The sequence below is a fragment of the Acartia tonsa genome, chromosome 8 (assembly GCF_053477335.1).
Source record: "Acartia tonsa isolate MP-2025a chromosome 8, ASM5347733v1, whole genome shotgun sequence".
Classification (NCBI taxonomy): domain Eukaryota; kingdom Metazoa; phylum Arthropoda; class Copepoda; order Calanoida; family Acartiidae; genus Acartia; species Acartia tonsa.
Genome location: NC_137267.1, coordinates 42,070,899 through 42,092,894, shown reverse-complemented (window position 1 = coordinate 42,092,894; position 21,996 = coordinate 42,070,899). Strand labels below are relative to the sequence as shown.

General features: G+C 32.4%; 1 protein-coding gene across 2 annotated transcripts in view; it reads right to left on the bottom strand.

Moving 5' to 3' along the window:
* Window positions 1–21,996, bottom strand: part of LOC145326985 (uncharacterized) — a 97,519-nt gene that overhangs the window by 39,662 nt on the left and 35,861 nt on the right. For both annotated transcript variants that reach the window (XM_080170457.1, XM_080170458.1), the window contains exons 6-21: window positions 17,385–17,474; window positions 16,596–16,644; window positions 16,242–16,332; window positions 15,760–16,008; window positions 15,623–15,659; window positions 14,742–15,548; window positions 14,199–14,480; window positions 13,616–14,121; window positions 13,260–13,443; window positions 12,639–12,834; window positions 11,939–12,041; window positions 9,575–9,701; window positions 9,012–9,073; window positions 8,558–8,663; window positions 6,833–6,961; window positions 2,249–2,382 (exon numbers count right to left, since the gene is read on the bottom strand). In XM_080170457.1, the coding sequence (XP_080026583.1) occupies window positions 2,249–2,382; window positions 6,833–6,961; window positions 8,558–8,663; window positions 9,012–9,073; window positions 9,575–9,701; window positions 11,939–12,041; window positions 12,639–12,834; window positions 13,260–13,443; window positions 13,616–14,121; window positions 14,199–14,480; window positions 14,742–15,548; window positions 15,623–15,659; window positions 15,760–16,008; window positions 16,242–16,332; window positions 16,596–16,644; window positions 17,385–17,474 (3,152 nt within the window). The remainder of the gene's footprint in view (window positions 1–2,248; window positions 2,383–6,832; window positions 6,962–8,557; window positions 8,664–9,011; window positions 9,074–9,574; window positions 9,702–11,938; window positions 12,042–12,638; window positions 12,835–13,259; window positions 13,444–13,615; window positions 14,122–14,198; window positions 14,481–14,741; window positions 15,549–15,622; window positions 15,660–15,759; window positions 16,009–16,241; window positions 16,333–16,595; window positions 16,645–17,384; window positions 17,475–21,996) is intronic.

Here is a 21,996-nt window from a genome sequence, read left to right as displayed (position 1 = left end):
AGATTTGAAAATTTCAAGTTCAATTTTCATCCACAAGGAGTTACCGCATAATCATGACAATTATTATTTATTTAAAATTTTGAACAACTTTGCTTTTATAAAGTCTGTCATAAAACCTCTCTATATATGATTTATTTAAGGCTGAATTTCTGTGACTAAAGCAAAGCAACTGATAAACATGGCCATGAATCAACTCACTTAAGGAGTGGTTTTATGAAGAACTTCATAAAAGCAAACTTGTTCAAAATTTTAAATAATAATGGATGAAAATTGAACTTGAAATTTTCAAATCTAATTTTCTCAAAAACGGCTTAATTTTAGATTTTGTTGAAAAGTGAAATGAAGTTACCTAACCTAGGGTAATGAAATGCCCAATGTCCCAATTTAGATTCTGACACAAAAGTCAAAGCACCTTCAAACGCACTGTGCCTAAATTAACTGATTTACTGAGTGATTAATATGGACATACATACATATTTGAACACGATTATTTAACTTATAACATTGCGCCTAAATTCCCGTGGAATCTTTACTTCAAAAATCAAGTAAATAGGAAAATCATATGATTCAAATTGATTGACAAACGTACTAAAAAACCTTCATATATTTCAAATAGACTTACAGTCTTTTTGGTAATGATTCTAAATTGGACAATTTCAACATACCTACATTAACAAAAAGAACTATGCTTTGCAGACAAACCAAGGACAAATAAAAAATCAGAAATAGTCATTGTTTTTTAAAAATTCTATGCCTAAATTTTGCCCTATTATTACTGAAATGTAATATACCAGTAATGGCTCAGAAACAAAAATGGGAGTCTTAAAGATATAACCTAGTGTAAGCTGAGACTCGACCTTAGCACCTTAAAGATAATACTATTAAAGTTAAAGGCAAACATTTTTGCATAGTTAGACACAATAAAGTTTTGTTTAAGACATAAATGTCACTTAGTAAAATAAGAGAAATGTAATACAATCTTTGCAAACTTTGAGGGGTCAACCCAGACAAATATCTTAATGTTCATGTTCAGTTCAGCATGTGACTTGAATATTTCTTTACATGTGATTATAATTTCAGATGTTTTGACTTTTGTTGAGATTATCAAGTACATTACAGTAAACTAATTGCACACTTTATTGAAGTAAAAAGTAAGTTCTTTTAAAGTAAGAAACTAATACAGATTAGTTTATATCAGAAGGGAAGGGGCTATTGGACGGTAAACTATACAGGTAGTGGTAGTGGTACCCAAACTTTAATAAACAAAATCTCTTAAAATCTCATTGGTTTGATTAAGAACTTTGGGTACTGTTGGAGTCTAAATTTTCTGTTGGAGATTATTTTCAAGGTTTAAAAATCTACAAGTATTGATAGCTTACTCCCATATATAAAAAAGTTTTTTCAAAATAACCTAAAAAATTGTTTTTTGACTATCAACAATAATGTATAAACAGCTTGACTTCTAAATACTAATTTTATTCTACAGTATCTATACAGCATAACCTAATCCTAAATACTTTATCTATAAAAGTAAGCTTTAATTTTGAATGATAATTTAATAAAAAAGAAAATAGTTTTTTTCATATAAAAATGTTAAATATTAAAATTTATATATATTAATGTATTTTAAACATCCCCCCCCTGCTGATATTGTCTCTTGCTAAAAAAAAATCCCTTCCAGTTTACTTTTAACATCCAACTAAACTCAAGGTTGATCATATTATTTTCTTCTTTTTTAGCAACATTTTCTGCCTTTATAGTTCTACAAATTTCTTCATTTTTACCTATCTTTTAATATGTAAATTAAATTAATATGATTTATGTCATTTAGACTGATGAGGGTGCAATGTCCACCGAAATATATTTCAATAAATAGCTGGGAAGTATGAAAGACTTTTTCACTCAGTGAATTTATCATATTTCTAGGATGCCAAAGAATTTGTTTAAGAATCAATTTTTGATAAAGTTATTTTGGCCTTATCTGATTGAAATTATCTGATCTTCTGACAAATTGTTGAAACAAAAGGCCTACACAAGGTTTGTATAATGTATAGCTCCATCATCTTTCACAACTGAAATCCCTCCCCCCCCCCTGCCCAGTCTATCAAATTTGTTTTCATGTAACATTTTAAAATTTGTCAGGGTTTGAGGGGATTTAAACAGGGAAAAATTTAGGTTGGGTGTAAAACATTTTTGTTGCTTTTTACCCCTCTCCTACTTTGAAACTACCCAAATTAAACTGACTTACATGTATCTAGCACAGAGATCTACATTGGCCATGTTAGCAGCCTGGACAATCTCCAGCCAGGTGGCTGCGGCTCCAGCTTTCTTCTTCACCTCACTCAAGCGGCCGTTCAGGATCTTGCAAGCTTCTATTGCGGCCTAAAATATAAACATTTCAAATTTCTTGTCTACTTTTAATTAAAGCTACTTTGTATGTAGATTATGTACACCTATCCATCTTTCTAATCAATTTCATACACTTCAAAAAAACACCTGGAATAACTATGTATATAACAAGGATGACAACATCCATAAAAGCGAAGCTCTGAAATGGAAGGACAAACTAACATTAACACTTGAAGATTGTCAGAACTGAATTAGCAGAATATTAATGCATCAGTACAAACAATATTGTTAGTAAATTTGTTGCAAAACTGCATAAATAGATTATACTGTTTAAGGACATACTTACATTTTTTGGACTTGTTTATTGAGATGCTTTGCTTATAACATTGTACCTTGTTGTAATAAGAATCAGTTTTCAAAAAATCAGAAGAATCGCATAATTTTAACATACAAAAATTTGTTGTCAAAAAAATTTAAAATCGACATGTTTCAAATGGACGTACGGACATTCTGGTATTGATTATAGAGTTGCTACGCTTTCTAAATTGTACCTAACTAATACAGGAATCATCATGCAAAGTTTGGAATCGATAGGACAATTCTAACCTGTTTAAATTAACGAAAAGAGCTAACTCTCTGTGACGGACGGAGGGACGGACGGACGGACCGACCCTAATTATAGAAAAGCTTCGCTTTTAAAAAGACAAACAATCAGTTGTAACCAATAACCAAACTATTTCGAAAAAAAATCGTCAAGTTCATCTATCTATTTGTTTGTAAGTCTCTCCATCTGTCAGTCCATCCATCAAGTTTCAATGCTATGGGAAAATATGATTTTTATGACTGTTTATTGGTTGTGTAGAATGTAGATACCCCTCACCAAGTAGCTTAAGTTATTTTAAAACTTTCTTGGTCCAGTCTTTCCTTTAGTCATAATCTTTTTGTTAACGAAGCTACTCTATAATTCAAAATATCCGTCTATACTTTATAAAAAAAGATAAGCAAAATAGCGTTGAATTAAGTGCAAGGAGCTTGAAATAAGTTAATAACAACAAATTGATTTTAAAAGCCTTCAAGCACAGCAATAGAGATAACATAGAGATCTAATGTATAAATCAGCCACTAGAAGATTACTGACATGGTACATTCAGACCATTCATTTTGGTTGAAACATTTTACAGATGTGAATAAGGACATATTTTTTTTCATTTTGTTCGCATTATAATTCAGCTATATATGGTTTCGCATATCTTAGGAAAAAGCATTTCTTGGGTAAATCAATTTGTGTAAAAATATGACAAAACATATAATAAGTTAGTTATGAAAAGTTTAATTTCTTAGAATATAGTTATTTATCTAAAAATTATACCGTCGAAAAATTTCGCAGCAAGAAATGCAGCTCATATCTCGTATATAACAAAATGTAAACAGAGGTTTTTGTCTGTGAAAATTCCTTTTTAAGTTTTACGAAAAATAAGGTCAGATAGACTATCTAGATATATTATGTCTATTATTCAAGCATGCCATAAATTAATAATACGCACATATATAGCACATATGTCATATAGTACAGTTAAAATTGCTTAGTCATTCTAAAAATATCTTTGTCATGCTTGATAGTGGCATGGATATTAAACTTTAACAATTATAACAACATACATTAAAGCGAAGCTTTATAATCCGACAGAAAGACAAAAGAACTTAAATATTTTTGGTATCAGCAATTCAAGAAACTCAATATATTATTTTAGATGTATTTTAGATGCAAAATTTTATATGTTGTTGCAAAATTGATCAAATACATAATGCTGTAAAATGATTATGATATGATAATGATATGATTATGAAGATGCTTCGCTTTTATTTTTGTACCTAGTCGTCATAGGAATCGCCATTTACTTATTTTTGTATTTTTTTAGACTTTGTATGTTAAGATTATAGGACTGTCTTCAATAAAGGGAGGAGTAGGTTGCGCTTAAAATCCGTAAAGGTTGCGAGTTTTAAGTTAAAAACTGTAGTAGAACAATAAAAAATCATGTTTAAGCCTTAAAACTCACACCTGTACGGATTTATATCGCATCCTACTCCTCCCTTTGTTTTAGATATAAAATTATAACCAGAATCCCAATTAAATTTTAAGTTTTAAAATTTTTTTTGAACATTTTTCTAAATTTTTGTATATGATGATTAGGGTTTGTATTACCGCAAAATATGAAAATAGTAAACCACAAGAGTATTTATAAAACTAACAAGGATGACAACATCCATAAGTAGCCCACAAAATAATAGATGAACTGAAAGTTGGGAACGTCATTTTGATGGAGCAGATGTTCAGTGGTCATAAAAAGGGAGAAAATAATAAAGATAATTTTAAAAAATGATAGAAAATCACAAAATAGTTATATATATAAATATTAATTTTTGAAGAAGTGTTTGATTAGTCCCTGGATGGTTATAGGTTATTACTTTGTAGTTTTAAGCCTTGGGATGGGTTTAGCCTATTTTTTACCCTCTCCCTACCCCTAGGAATGTAATACCCGCTAGATGTAAAGGGGCTCAGCTTCTAGTATGCCAGTAATATAAAGTATTTTTTTTGTCTGGCGCGAAAGTTTTGGTATATTACTGGTCCAAATTGATTTTACTTTTTCAGTTAAGCTTTATTTAAATATCTTGGAGTAGTTTGGAGTAGAAAATGATTAAAGTTCCTCCACAGATTATGACGTCATACGATAGAATAGCCAATGAGAGGCCAGTATACACTGTAATTGATAAACATAATGGTAAAATTTATGCTGGCCTCTAATTGGTTATTTTATCGTATGACGTCATAATCTGTGGAGGGACTTTATTCATCTTCTTTGGAGTAGGGATCTAAAGGGATAAGACAATGGCCGATAAATTGATAAACATTCCCGATGATGATATTCAAAATTATCCCGTATGTAGATTAAAATTAGTGGTTTAAATGTTTGGACACTTAACTCAATGAATCAATCAATCAAAGTTCATTGAAAGTCCCCAAAGTTGTTAGGCCAACGAAAAAGAAAATGTTATCATAAAACTTTGGGGACTAGTGTAATAACCAGCCCAATGTCCCCTCCCTCCCTGGATTTAGAGATATTTTCCTGACCTCCATGAGCCCTAGTTTAGAATCTAGGGGTACAGCAACTAGTATTAATCATAGAAAGCGAGAGCAAGTGTACACATAAACTTTGAAAATAATGACTTGGATATTTTGGATATGTGTTTGTGTGAGTGTGTGTAAGTGTGTGTGTGTGTGTGTTGGTGTGCCATATTTTAAAAGCGTAGATACTGTTTAATTTTTTTGTCTGTATGTATAAAGAAAATAAGAGCAGTGCTCCTAGCATATAGAAAGCTCTGTGATCAGAAATGTAGAAGGACTGATTTTTTTCTGTTCCACATACCAATCCATCCCCTACATATTTCACTTTGTCTGTTAGTCTGTCAGTGATGCTACAAAATATAAATGTTAGAAAATAAAAAAAATATTTAAGAAAGGTTTCATAAATCTTGATTTTAACAAATTCTCCTTAAATCTCCTTGTCCGTATTCCCATCTATTATTTTTTGTGCTTCGCTACTTATAAATGTTGCCATCCTTGTTCCTTTATATCCGGCCCATATAGTACAAATAGTTAAATGACTTGCAATTTTAAGCAAAGATTTCTATTTAAGTGTAGCTACTCTTGATTTTTAATTTAAAAAAAAACATTTACACTTGTACCAAAAGTTTACAAATTTGAGCCATCTTATTCTTTGGCCCAAAAACTTTGAATTTTGAATGGTTGGTTCAAAACTTGTGTATAAACTTTTCCACTAATAATTCCTATTTATATCATAGGAAATGTAGATTATTTAAAGTCTATTGTCTAATCCCTGAATTTTATTCTTTTAGTAAGTAGAAGGGTAATGTTTCTAAAATTTACCTTTACCCTTTAACAATTTTCAAATGAGTTAAACTTAATACAATTATCCATAATATTAGATATACCATTAGGGATAAAAAATGGAAGATAAGAACACTTTAACAAATAATTGCATCCTATGAACTAATTTTTCCTTGTTAGAAATCACAAAAAAATAATAACTTTTATAAAAAAAAAAGCACTAGGAGAAAGTAAAGATATTGTATTGTAAAAAGTGTCAAACTAAAATATGAAGTGTATTTTTTTGACTCACTGAAGAAGATTTTCAAATTAATAAAATTGCATTTACTATTTTAGTATTATGTGGAAATCAGTAAAAAATTAAATCGGATAAAACGCTGCTTCAAAGCAGTTAGACAGCTATAGATGTTATATATACACAAAATGCATTATGATAATGCGAATGTTGATAAGAAAAAGCAGAAGTTAAGCTTTTATAGCAGCTGAGTAAATCCCATTTCCCCCCATAGCGGAAAAGAACTGACTGGCAGAAAAAGTGAATTATAGAGTAACTTCGCTACTAAACAAACTACTTACAGCACAGTTGAGCTCCGAGCCAAAGCTGCCACCGGTGACGGTAGCGTTGGGGCTGACAACATTCATGGCGTTCTTGATCTTGATTATGTTGATATCAACTCCAAGCTCACTGGCGATAACTTGTTGGACCTGGGAATAGAATAATAATTTAGTGTGAAAAATTTTCTCCCAATATATAGGGTGGTATATATTGTTAAGTTTATTATATGGCAAAAGTTTGAGTTTCTGCTATCATATGTTGTTCGTATAAGCAGTTAACTCAGAAACAAAATATGAATTTTACATATTTATTAAGAGATTAAAAATTAGTTCGAGCATGTTTACTTTCTTCAGATGCATTTTTTCATAGCAAAAGAGCAGAATAATATTAAAATAATTATACATATTATGTTTTTGAAGGGTAATCCTTATACTGAAGTAAAAGGATGTCTGTCTGTTTGTTTGTTTGTGTGTCTGTGTGTTTGTACCGAAGGATCTTGCTAACCGCTGAACCGATCGGGTTCTCCTTAACAGGGTAGTTTCTCATAGGTCCCGGGAAGCTTTATAACTATTTTGGGGGAGGGTACCACCGCCCTCCCAAGAGAAATCACAATAAATCGATTTTTTTCCTCAAATAGAGACTCCTACGTAACATTGCAAAGTATCGTAGTAATTTAATACTCCATCGCAACATTACAAGGTATCTTATTATTTTTTTTAACACCAAACATTTAAAGTGCCACTAGAGGCGTCTAGGGACGTAGCCACTAGTTATTTTTATATAGTATACAAAATAAATTAAGTCTTAGCTATAACTAATTATAACTATCTAAGTTAGTTATAAAAGTTATTTTTTAGCTAAAACTCAATTAAAATTAAATTTACTATTATTTATATTAGAATGTTCCCGAAATATCAATAATCATTTTGTATAATATGAAAGCTACTTGGTACAATTTAAATAAAAATGTTTTTCATGCTAAGGACTCTTCAATTATATGAGGAGTGTTTAGTAAAGCTATGTGGCATTCAATAAAATTTAATGATATTGTTATGCATACTATAGTAGTAGAAAGTTGTGTGCTTGGAACTATGACAAATGAGTAAAAAGATCATGATAAATAAGGATGACATTATCCATAAAAGCGAAGAATAATTAATCAGAAGGACAGTCAAACAAACTGCATATAATATTAAACATTATTAAGAAATCTGAACAACAGTTTCATTTAAAAATATAATAAATTAAATTGAATGATAATTGATTATAGAAATACTGCTTATGACATTATAGCCAATGGTCTAGGTATCTATATTCCAAAACTTAAGATGATATATCATTTAAAATAAATTTCAAAAAGGCCAATTATTTTCATGTCTAAACAGACATGAAAATAAAAAAAAAACTTTTCTCAGGTCAAGTATGTAGAAATAAACTTCCTACTTTAGTATTGACAACCTCACCCATCTCAATACCAGAATGAGTAACATAAATTGTTCCATCTCTAGTAGAACAACTACCTTACACACTTACTTAGGTCAAGTATGATGAAATGAACTTCTTACCTTAGTGTTAAGATCCTGACCTGTCTTAATAACAGAATGAATGACAGGTATAGTTCCTTCTTTATTGGAATAATTACCATACTCTATCTCATCCCAATACCAGATATGAGTTAAAGATAAAGGTTCTTTTGTAGTCAAACTCTGCTGTACTTAATGACCAAGAAATAAACTTCCTAATACCTTAGTATTGAGACCCTGGCCCATCTCAATACCAGAATGAGTGACAGAAATTGTTCCATCTCCAGCAAACACAGAGATGAGACAGTGATACTTGATACCAAATCCTGTAATGATGCAAAGTTTTATAATTACAATTGTAAATTTTTTTGTCTAGTAATTCTCATTCTTTCACACAAGATTTTACAACCATAACCTCATATAAAGTTAACAGAATCTGTGTCTGTCTGTTTGATCTCGCTAACCGCTGAACTGATATGGTTTTTCTTTACAATGTATCTTCTCATATGTCCTGGGAAGGTTTATTACTATTTGATGAGTGGTATCACAACCCTCCCAAGAAAATAATATTGAGTAAAATTCATCACCCTTCCCACTTTCCAATATCAAATGCACCTAGAGGCCTGTAAGCATGTAAACTTTAGTAACAAATATAAATCAAAAGCTTTGCATCCCTTTGACAGTGTGTCCAAATCTCATGGGCACCAGAGACATTCCTCTCTTCTTCCATTTGTTGTTCTAAAAGTTAAATTATAGCCATGGTTATTTGAATTACTTGTGACCTTTAATAATAGTTATGTATCGCATCGTAACAGCTTTCCATGGTTATCAGAATAAAATAATATAAGCTTAAAACCAGTTTTGTTGTCCCCGAAAGGAGGAAGGCAACATCTTTATATGAACAGATAGAAATAAACTTTTTAAATTAAGAGTAAGACAGACAAAGTAAGTTAAAGAACAAATGACCTGGTAAAATTAAGGATACACCACAATGAAAAGGGTCTATAAAATAATTATTACCAAATTATGTTAAGAAAGGTTCTTAACTTTTTAGATTGAAATTTATGGAGTCTGTTACAACAGAAATAGATCCTAAATGGCATGGGGAATCTTACAAAAAAAAATATCTTTTTGAATTTAAGGAACTTGTGTTTCTTGCATATTGTTTCCTATGAAAAGTTACAGACTGTTACTTTTTTAAAATTACTGAGTAACTCAGCTGCTATAACTGATCTTAACCTGGTTGAAAGTCTGGATCTCCTGAACTCTGGACGCATAGTCTCCATTCTGTTTAACCTTCTCAATCATATCAGCAATTGGATTAGGCTCCTCCAATACTTCTGGGACGGGCATGATTGGGGATCCTGGCCAGTTTCAAGTTTATTGTCATTTAATTTTGTATAAATCAAATTTTCCGCATTTTCTCCCAAATTTATTATCTAAGGTTTACTTTTTAACATCATTTTGTAAATAATTTTATAACCCAGTTCAGTCAAAAAGCCAACGCAATGTTATTTCAAGTCCATTGACTCTTACCTTAGGAAAGGAGAAGCCTTTGACTGTAAAATACTGTGGTGCCAAAAGTTTAATTGGTTGGTTTAAAAAGTTTGAATAGTTTTACTGGACCTTTATTGGTTAGATAACAGAAAAGCATAGTCCAATCTTTTTAATCAATAATTAGTAACAAAAGAAGAGGCAACATATCAATTTTTCGACCATTGTTTTATTAGAAAAAAACATCATTTCTAGATAAAGGACAGAAATTTTGACTACAAAATTTTGGTCATACGACAAATAGTAAAGTATGTGTATGTGTATTTTCTTTGTTTAACAAAATTAAAGCATACAGAAATTGCATGTTCAAATACAATTCTCATTGATTCATAGTTCTTCAGAAGAAAATATTCATTGTTTTAAAACACCTGTGAAAATTTTTTATGTTCAATTCCTGTATTCTTTTAAATGCCAATAAAAAATAATGTTTTTAAATATGGAAGCTCCTTTATAGACTTAATTAGCGGCTGCGCTCCTAGCATTTAGGGGCTCTGCATTCAAGGAAGTGAGAGGAGACAGAAAATAGCATAAAACCATTCCAATACTTTATATGAGACAATAGCCTAAAACCAACATGGGACCTATTTGAAGCTTACCTAAAATCGAAAACTTAATCAGTTAAGTGGTTTGCGAGATCTTATCACACAGACAAAAATCTTTCTACTGTATATTATAAGATTTGATTTTCTTTGCTGTCATTTAAGATAGACAGTTAGATTTATTTAGAAGATTCCTTTTATGTAAATCTTATTAATCTTTTTGTCCATCTGTCTGTCTATATATTTATTTTGGGGGATATTAAATTACAAACTATATGTAGAATGATATTTTCTTGGCTGCTCACACTTTACAATCGTCTGTTTAAAAAGCCGTTTAAAAACTGGAAAATGTAAAATTGTGATTCGCCATTGTGGATGTTATCACAATAGTCTTAACAATATTTGTTTTCAAAGTATGAATTTTTGCTTTGAATAGGCTGTAAGTTTTAAAAGAACAGCTTTTCTTTGCTTAGGTTGTTTGTCCTTTTACTTTTAAAAACTATAACTGAAAAGTATGGGGTCGACTTCACTGCCTACCCTACCTTTAATGTTTCTAGAAGCCTCTAGGGGCATATACGCTATTGTATACTAATTAACAGATTCATAGCCAAAACGTTGATACAGCTTGTTTTTATGGCTTTGTTAATTACTGAGCTTCACTTTTATGGATGTTTTTATTCTTGTATATACTTAAAACACACTTGATACTCTATTATGTTCTATAATTATATAGGTACAATGAAATTTAAATTTTGTTTTTAACATGATACTTTTCTTAAAACTTACACAGAAACTTTTATTAAAATATTTGTGGAAACTTGTAGGTTAATACGATTCTATACATGATCTTTTAGTATGGCTGAGAACTGGTTCTAATTCAGCGGATATCAATCCATTTTGAAGCCACACTGGAAATATATTTTGTCTCTAAAAATCAGATTCTCATATGACATAGCGTTCTAGCAATTTCTTTGGTTTGAAGATAATAATTAACTATATCAAAGAGAGGGGACAACGGTCTGTTTATTACCCTAGTCCCCAAAGTTTTATAATAAGTATTATTATTCGTTGGCCTAACAACTTTGGGGACTTTGTTAAAATTGATTGGTTGGTTCGTTAGGTTGAGCGTTCAATCGGTTCAATCACTAATTTTGATCTACAGCAGGGGTAATTCTATGTATCATCATTTGGGATGTACATCAACATATTTAATATATTTGTCATTGTCTTATCCCTTTAGATCCCTGTAATCTATAATACAAAGTAGCTTAATGTCTGTCTGTCCCTTGAGATCTCGGTAACCACTGAACCGATCGGATTCTACTCTTTTCATGTTTTATTTTTACGAATTTTGCGAATTCACCATTTATTCGCGAATATTTGCGATCCATTCGCATTATTTTTGGCTGGGTAGGTAATAAAAGATGTAATTATACCTCTTGGGGCAAAGCAACTAGATGCTAGGGGCGAAGCCACTTGTTATATATATGAAATAAACTTAAAAGTTCCTTCAAACATTAGATTGTTGGATCTGAGCTCGAGAGGATCTACAGCCATCTCCTGAGCAGCGTGTTGTAGCATATATTCCAGCATTGCATGACCATTCACCATACCTATTTATGGGAGCACTTGTCAAGTTTATGGTGCCTAATAAAAAAATCAGTCATACAATAAATATGACCAATGATAGGCCAGTATACATTGTAATTGACCAATGGTAAAATGTATACTAGCATATCATTGATCATTCGAATTGTATGACGTCATTTTTTATTAGACACTATAAGCTGCTTCACTTGTCAAATTTGTACTTTCAAGCATACAATGTCTTTAGTATAATTCGACAAATAGTGGGTGTACAACAATTATTTAAGGGTATCCTCAATTAAGATATAAAATACACAAAACCTGCCTTAAGCCAATCTAAAAACCTTCCTTAAATATGTTAAACTGTGGTCAGGGGTTATTAATTACCAATATGCTTTCAAATAAGATATGCTTAGTTCAGCATTTAATTGTATGCTATCAGAAAATTAGTATCAATATAGAATCCTGTAAAACAATATCTTAATTATAGCATTAGTCTCTAAAATTAAAACAGAGTTTAGTATTAGCGTCAAAAATTTGAAAATCAGATGAAGAAAAAAAAACAGATAAGTTTTGTAAAATCAAATTATTTTTTCTATACATAAACACACATTATTTTATACCTGGAGCCCTTGTAGCCGTGGTGGCTTGAGTATGGGTCTTAACTCCAAAAGGTCCAAACTTAAGGTTGGGAATGTGGTAGCAGCTCTGTCCAAAGAACTGGGCAAAGAATGCGTCCACTCCGTTGGGACTCCAGCCCCCGTCGCAGTACATGTCACTCTTTACGCCAACAATCTTCTTGCTCGCATCAAAACCAATCTAAAACATATTTTTAGTTTAGTGAAGTTTTGAATCTAGGCCCATCTTTAGCTATGCAGTCAAACAAATGCAAGAAGGGGGGGGGGGGGACATTTGGCTGTAAATTGCATTGTTACCTAAAGTTTAATAAAAACTTATTTGGCTAGTTCCGAAAAAGTAGTGTCAAAGCTTTTCAACTAATAATTTTAATCTAAGGAAGGGATAATATTATTTTTTCATCATTTGGAATGTATATCAATGTATCGTTGAATGTATTATACCTAAAGATACCTTCATTAATGAAATTACAGTATGGGTATAGGACTTCTTTCATACCTTGCAAATTTAGGACATACTGAGAAAGGTCGTATAGTCTAGGCATGGTTGTCAGTAACATAAGAACCAATTAAACTTAACAACAAAAGTCACGTGGTCATTCAAAATACCTGATAATCGAAGAGATAAGGAGTTCTCTTTCCAAACATGCACATAGTATCCTCCATATTGACCCAGAGTCTCACTGGCTGTCTTAGCTTGGTGGCAGCCACACTGACAGCTGATGCAACAGCTGTTGGCAGCTCAATCTTGCCACCATAGGCTCCTCCTAGCCTTTTTACTTGGATGTTGATGCTAAACAATCAAACATAAGTCATAGGTTAGGATTATGAAAGAAAATTTAATATTAAGAAATATCATTGTTGAAAAGAAATAAAATAATCTGACATTTTAAAGAATCGTTTTGCCCACTTTCTCTGTACAGCACAAAAAAAAACCAAACGCAAAATAAAAGAAAATACACTACCTGTTGGAAGAAACATTCAAAACCTTGGACACCACATCAGACACAGTTGCCATGTCCTGGGTAGGAAGTTCAAGCTCTAGACCGTCATCAGTAGGCTTGGCAATACAGACATGGGTCTCCATGTAGAAGTGGTACTGAGCCCCCATCTTAAATCTTCCTGACACAACAACAGCTGCATTCTGCAGAGCAGTAGTTACATCACCATACTGCATGGGGAATCCCATAGAAGCATCAAACACATAGGATGGATCTTTTATTGCTTCTTCAATATCAGTAACAACTGGGCCAAAGTTATCATAAGTAACTTTGACTAACTTGGCAGCTGCAATGGCAATATCTCTTGTTTCAGCAACTATAAGGCCAATAGCTTGTCCAGCATACTCACTTCTGCCAGCAGCAAATACAGGTTCAGGCTGAACGGATGCAGCAATGATACTGGCAAACTTCCAGCTGTTCTGACCAGGGATGTCAGATGCATCTACATATGCAATAACACCACTCATTGCCTGAAAAAAGAAAATATTTAGCTACAAGAACATAATTTGAATTATTATTACAAAAATGTTATCAAAGATATATTTACCAATGCTTCAGTTGTATCTACACCGACAATGTCACAGTTAGCAACAGTGGACAGAACAAAAGCAGCATTCAGCTCTCCCTTCACTGATGGAATGTCATTGACAAACTCAGCTTCGCCAGCAGTCTGAATCTTAGCTTCATACTTCTCAACTGGTTTGCTGATAGGCCACTGAGCCTCATCAGTTTCGAAGTCTTGTTGACCACTGGTTACTCCTCTGTCCAATTCATAGGCACCAGACCTGACATCTTCAGTGCACTTATCACCAAGCATGTAAAGCCAGAACTAAAACAATATAACTTAGAATTATCCTTACAAAGAAGTAACAGGATCTGTGTCTGTCCTGAAGGATCTTAGTGACCACTGAACTGGTTCTCTTCTACAATTCAGCTTCATATAGGTTCTGAAGTTTAAAACTCTTTTGGGGGAGGGTAGCCCTATGATCCGAAGAGAAATTGCCCCTAGAAAAAAATTCCCCAATTTATTTAAAATTTCATTTTTTAAAAACTGAATTTGAATGTGAGTGTTTATATGATATTTTATTACCTTATAAAAGAGACTCAAAGCAAGTTGTTTTCTATAAACAGGACTAGCAAGTCCTGGTTCTTCATCCAGAATCAACTCTTCAGCAAGGATTCCCAGGGCCTCAAGGAATATATCTTGAGTTAATTCTCTACCCTCCAAGAAGCTTTCAGTAGCTGATGCATGGATGAATGTTGATGATATTCCACCAAACACAATTCTTGGTCGGTTTAGCAGTTTGCTGTTTGGTTTGTCTACAAATGCAAGGAAGCCAGCATTAACATAGGCATGAGCATTGGAACTCCTGGGCATAATCTTGAAAGATCTATACACCCATTCTCCAACATCAGCTGTTTTCATGAAGCTATTTCTTGACATCCAGAGATGAGAAATCTCTCTCTTTCTATTGCCTTTTTGATCTTTCATTGCCTGAAGAGTAATCTTAATTCTGACAATCAGTTTTCTATCCATGTTCATTGTTGGCAGAGTGTTGAGAGGCACTGTTTCCATTACACCTAAGTGATCCATGATTTCAAGTTGAGCTCCAGCTGTCTCAAGAGACAGGAAAACATCAGAAGGAAAGTCATTATGATAATGCTTCATCATCAAGTTTCCTGCCAGTGATCCCTGGTTTCTTACACCATAACTGGCAATTTGCCTCATATGATGAGCAACACCTCTCCACACTTCATTATCAGTAGTCTCCATAGCATTGATAGCATCTGTTATCTTAACATTGGCGCCAAAGGTGACATCATCAGCTACAATATCAATTGTTGTTAGCTCAGCACATTTGTTTAGATTGACAAAAGCATCATATGGCCCATCATTCTGTAAATAAAGTTAAATGTTCAATGTGCAATAAATATTTAAAATCTATTATATTTTTTCATGACTAATTTTACCTTGTAAACACCAGTAGCCAAATTACCAGAGATAAACCTACATCATAAAATGCAACTTAATATAAATCCAATTTCAGTTTTAATTTAAGAATTTTATTGTAGTTTAGAATTCACATGAAATTTCAACACAATCTTACTTGTATTTGACACCAGCATCCAGACCTTGCAGAACAGAAGCTAACTCAGTAATAGTTGTTGGGGAATACCACAAGAACTCTCCAACACTCTTACCACCACCACATGAAGATTTCTCAGCACATGTTCCACTGCAAGGCATACCAGATTTCTTGCACAACTTCAGCTCCTCAATGTCTGGAATCTCAAAGTCAGAGTTGTCAGCAGCAAAACTCTTGAAGGCCTCCAGGATAGGTCTGTATCCTGTGCATCTAATAACATATACTTATGTTTAGAACTAACTAGCAACTACATAAAGCAGAGATATATCAATTTATAGGATAACTGAATCAATTACGCAATGGTACATTATCATTGGCTGGGTAAATCCCCCCATCATGTTTGGCATTAGAGAATAATTAACCTAAAAAGAAACTCCTCATATTGTTGTATGTTTCACCACTAGCACAAATTTTCAAAAGCAATGATCATTGAAGCACTATACCTGCAAATATTACCATCTAGGATGTTATCAATCTCCATCTTGGTGGCATTTGGATGTTCCTGGAGCCAACTGTACAGCTGCATAACCATACCTGGAAATTTGGAGTGTGTTTCATGTTATGTAGCTGATAATACAATAGTACTTAATATTACACTATTAAGCTCTTCATATTTCTCTTGAACTTCTTTAAAAAATGATATGATGTAGACTTGATATCTAATGAGCCTTGCATAACTATTTACTTTTAATGTTTATTGAAATGAATTATAAGAATTAATGTTGTAAAATAAAGAACTGAGAGTTATTTGATTTATTTTTGCTGTTTATTCTATGTTTCCCTTATATAAGTTATACCTGGAGAACAATAACCACACTGAGTACCACCCTCCTCTGCCAACTTGGACTAAATTAAAGTTTAAAAATATTATGATGCATTTTTTCAACATTTGTTTGAAGGCATTTTAGTCGGTATATTTGTCATCTAACAATCTATTTGGGGGAGGGGGGGGGGGGGAAGTATGGGTGGTGTGTCGACCATAAACAAACTTTCAATTTTAGTAGTATAAATAAAGAAATAATAAATAGAGGGGGGTGGGATAATATTTACAGGGACGATGTTCCTTGGAGGGATGGAGGTACCCTCCACCAAAAATGTCATACCGTAGACCTATTTGCAGCTTCGCTTTAAAGGAAAACCATGTTGGTCCAACAGTTAGCAAGATCTTAAGCTTTAGATAAACAACCATCCTCTTACTTCTATATTTTATCATATTACTTATCCCTCATCTGCACAATTGTTAAATGTCACCAATCACAAATATCTATAAACAGCCAGATAGATCTATCTATACCTTTCTACCTGTCTGTCGATCTATCTTATCTATACCTGTCTATCTGTCTGTCAAACTATCTATCTACACCTGTCTGTCGAACAATCTATCTACACCTGTCTATCTGTCTGTCGAACTATCTCTCTATACCTGTCTTATTTGTCTGTCAAACTACAATTCTATACCTGTGTACCTGTCTGTGAAACTATCTATCTACACCTGTCTATCCGTCTGTCGAACTATCTATCTACACATGTCTGTCTGTCTGTAAAACTATCTATCTATACCTTTCCATCTGTATGTCAAACCTTACCTGAATAGGATGATAACCATCATGCCTGTTGCCCAAACCTTCCACAGTTGTAACCTCCCAGCCGTCACATATCAGGACTGGGCACAAACACTGAAGATATGATAATGAAGTTTTTTGAATAAAAGGAGGAGGTGTGTGTGACACTTTTTTCAAATTAAAACTAAAAATCAAAAGAACTCAACTTAAAAAAAAGTTTCAAGTTAAAAAATAAGGGAAATTTTATAAAAAAAAGTTTTTCTCAAATAATTTAAAATTGTTTAATTTGGCGCACAACTTCCATGTCAAATTTTAGTGCTCTAACTCTTTTTTTAGTTGAGTTCCTTTGACTTTTAGTTTGGTTAAAAAGTGTCATACCCGCCTTTTCCTTTTGAATTGATACAATGTATAACAAAAGTAAGTATCAACAATTTCAAAAAGGAAAAACAATATAGGACTAATCCCAGTTTTGTTGACTCTTAGGGGCCAGATTTTTGGTCCAACAAAACAAGGATTAATTCTAAGATCTTTATTTTTTCACTAAATAAAATATCGACCCCCTCCCCCCCTCCAAACCTCATTTTTTATATTTTTCTTGGTGGGGGGGGGGGGGTGGTAATTTTGTATAGGGGCGATTTCTCTTCAGAGGATGGTGGTACCCTCCCGTTGACAAAAACCTTCCTGGGACCTATGAGAAGCTACCCTGTAAAGGAGAACCCGATTGGTTCAGTGGTTAGCGAGATCCTTCGGTACAAACAGACAGAAAAACAAACATACTTTTACTTTATTGTAAGGATTTATTGAAAATTCTTTAATATAGGTTTTTAGAACCGGCTTTAATCAAGTAGAAATAAGTAGGATTCAGAGCCAAGCTAGGAACATACTTTCTACAATAGAAAGTTGACCCTTAATAATCAGCATAGCTCTACAAAAATCAGCTAGATGTAAAACCTTTTACCAATAAGATTTATTAGTCTGATCAGAAAATAGTGTTTTAAAATGTTCTTTATAATTTGCAAGGATTCAAACTTCAATATGAAACAACTAATCCTTGCCATTTCTAGCTTCTCTAATATCAAGTGGTTCGATACCCAATGGCCTTTCAACATATATCAGCAAGCAGACACGTTTCAATTTACGCGAAATTGCAAATTTGTTAGGCAAGTTTAAAATGTACAGAAATTTTGTACAGAATAAAAGTGTTCAAAGGTTATAATCTACAGCATTTTTAGCATAATACTTCTCAAGGGATAGGAATCATATTATTGAAAAGAAATGATTACAGAGATCTAACAGTATGTACAGTGTTTTTGTTGTTCAAAAAATGAATATTTGAACAGAATTAAACAAGGATGACAAATGTAGTTTGTAGCACATAAAAATAATGGATGAACAAACGGACAGTCTGATTTAATGAGCAGATGTGCGATTTTCATAAGAAAGAGGGAGTATATGCGAAAATTAATACACAATCTAGATTCTAGATACCTTTTAAAAAGATAAGTATAAGAAGACCGACGGACCAAGTAACTTATACACTTAATGCTCATTGGTACATGAAATCTTCACAAAAGATTCAGTTGCAAGTATAGAATAGCAGCAGTGCAAAATAAAAACATTTCGCCCATAGACAAAGTGAATTTAAAAGTAGGTTCGCCGCTACAAAATTGTTCACAAAAATATGTCTGCTGCTGCACCATATTTAGCATAGCACTTTTTAAGGGACCCAGAAAATTAATGAAAACAAAAGTTGTTAAATTATTAGCCCACCGCAATATTTGCAAAAATGCTAATAAATATGTTACAAAAATCTCTTAATAGTTATTTCTCGTATCGTATTATAAACGGCTTTCTGCGGTTATAGAATGTACAATTATAAGATTAAAAAAACTGGTTTTAATCTTATGATTGTACATTTCTATATTCGTAGAAAACTGGATATAATACGATGCTAGACATAGTTTTTTCGTATGGATGAGAACCGGTTCCTATTCACCAGATTCGAATGAATACGAGAAAACTTTTTTAAAAATCCTTCAATTTGTTTCATAAAAATTGTAAAATTGTATCTTTTTGAAGATTGCGAAAGCATGAAACTCTACATATGTTAAAGGTATGTTTTCACTGTATAAAATGTTTAAATTTTTATACATATGTATATTTTGTAATTAAAATTAAAATGTGTTTAGAAAAATATTTCTGAATCAAATTTAGCTAAGTACTTGTTCATAGTTAGTAAGTTCGCTCGCAGCCTCTAGGGGCATCGGTTAAGGAGGACGTGAGTTACAGAATATTTACACACAAAATACAACCATCCATCTCAAATAGAAGCACTTTTATTGTTGTCAGAGACCAGAGATAAGACAATGGACGATAAATTGTTGGACATCTACAATGTTTATACACAAAATTACCCCTTCTGTGGATTACAATTAGTGGTTGAAACGTTTGGACACTCATCTTGATAAACCAACCAATCAAAATTCAATAAAAGTCCCTAAATTTGTTAAGCCAATGAATAAGAAAACGTTATTGTCAGACTTTGGGGACTAGTGTATTAACATCCAATTGTCCAATCTCTCTCTCTCTGCAGATAGACAGACATACCAATGTATATAGAGTAGCTGCACAACTTCCAAGTCATGAACAAGCCTGACTAAGGAGATATTAATTGGAGTTTTTATACATTTTGTACAATATAAATGCATTGCTAGAAATGGGAGTGGGGTTAATTGGGAGAAAATATAAAGTGTACAAATTTACGGGATAAAGGGGTAGGCTTTTGGACGATAACCTAATTAGCCCAAGGATCCAAAGGGATAAGACAATAGCAGATAAAATGATGTGCAGCCCCAATAATGGAATACACTTTGGTAAACCCTATGTTGATTTCAATTGGCGGTTGAAACGTTTGAACACTCAACTTAAGGACCAACCAATAAAAATTCAATAAAAGCCCCCAAAGTTGTGAAGCCAACGAATAAGAAAACATTTTTATAAACTTTGGGGACTTAATAAACAGCCTTTGTCCCCTCCCTCCATGTAATTAACCCATCTACAACTTTGAGTAAAATTATGCTTATAAATATTTGGTGTAAGAAAAGGATCATAGATTAATTCAACCGTCATTGTTTCCTTAATCCCTGTAAAATTTCTAATAATTTCTATCACAAATGGCCATGGTCTATCGATTATTAATATATGACATGTGTATTGGATAAATAGATGTATAACCCTAGATGATCAATTAGACAAAATTATCTGACAAACAAAGATTTATTCCAATAATAAAAACAAAGAAATTTTTCAACGATATAATTTTCCAAAAGCTAGCTTTATCCTAAGGAATTCAAGTATTTATTGCTGACTTTTTTTATATTAAATGATTATACAAGCGAAGGAATTTTTACAAGATATAATTTAACCAATTATATCTTTATCTAGAGATTTTGACTAATTATAACTAACTCATTATACAAATGAAAAAAAAAATACCAATTTCACCAAAATATGTACACTTTAAAACAATAATAAGGCCGGATTGTTCAACCATTGTTTTCTTGTTAGCATTTTCTGAGTATGAATCTAGATTTTTATATTTACTATCAGATGTGGTTAAGACAAGTAAAAAGAGAAAATCAATGGATGATATTTTTTTCTCGTATTCATTCAAATCCGGTGGATAGGAACCGGTTCTCATCCATACGTAAAAACTATGTCTAGCATCGTATTATATCCAGCTTTCTACGAATGTAAAAATATACAATCATAAAATTAAAACCAGTTTTTTTAGTCCGTGCCTTCGGCACCTCGGGGCTAAAAAAATAGTTTTAATCTTATAATTGTACATTCTATATCCGCGGAAAGCCGTTTATAATACGATGCGAGAAATAACTATTCTCATGTCATCGGCCATTTTCCTATGCTTCCCTCATAAAAAGTTAAAAGAGGCAAGAGGTTGATTTCCATGCCTAACCCAAGTCCAACCCTGCAGGGCTACCCAGTACTCAATATAACCCCCAACCTAACCTGACCTAATGTAATAAAAAGTAAAAACATCAATATTATACCCCTCTCCTCTATATTTTCAATTTATTTCTATTAATGGGGGGAAGGGGGTCTGTGTTTGACTAGGCACTTTAAAGGAAACCGCCCAATGAACACAATAAAATATGCTTATTTCATCAATTAGATCTTTTGATAGGGCTTTGCGGTATGTGGCTTAGTTGGGAATTAAAAGATACATTTTTATTTTTACAGCAAACTGGGTAAAGGTATTTAAAATAAGGATGACAACATTTATAAAAAGTATAGCTTAATAAATCAGACAAAAGGACAAACAATCTTTGTACAGACATCATGCTTTTTATGAAGATATTTAGAAATGCTACTCTTGTCGTCCTAGGAAAGGAAACACTATTCCAAAAAAATACTTTAATCGACCAATGTTATTATACAAAATGTGTTGTAAAAAGTTAAAATTTTATAATATTTAAAAAGAATGTGTGAGCTTAATTAATAATTAAAAGGTTGTAATGATTTGAAATCAAAGGGACGATTCAAAAACGTAAAAATGTAGATTTATCCATCCGTTAAGGATTAACGTATTAACAGACACGCTCTAATATGTATTGTA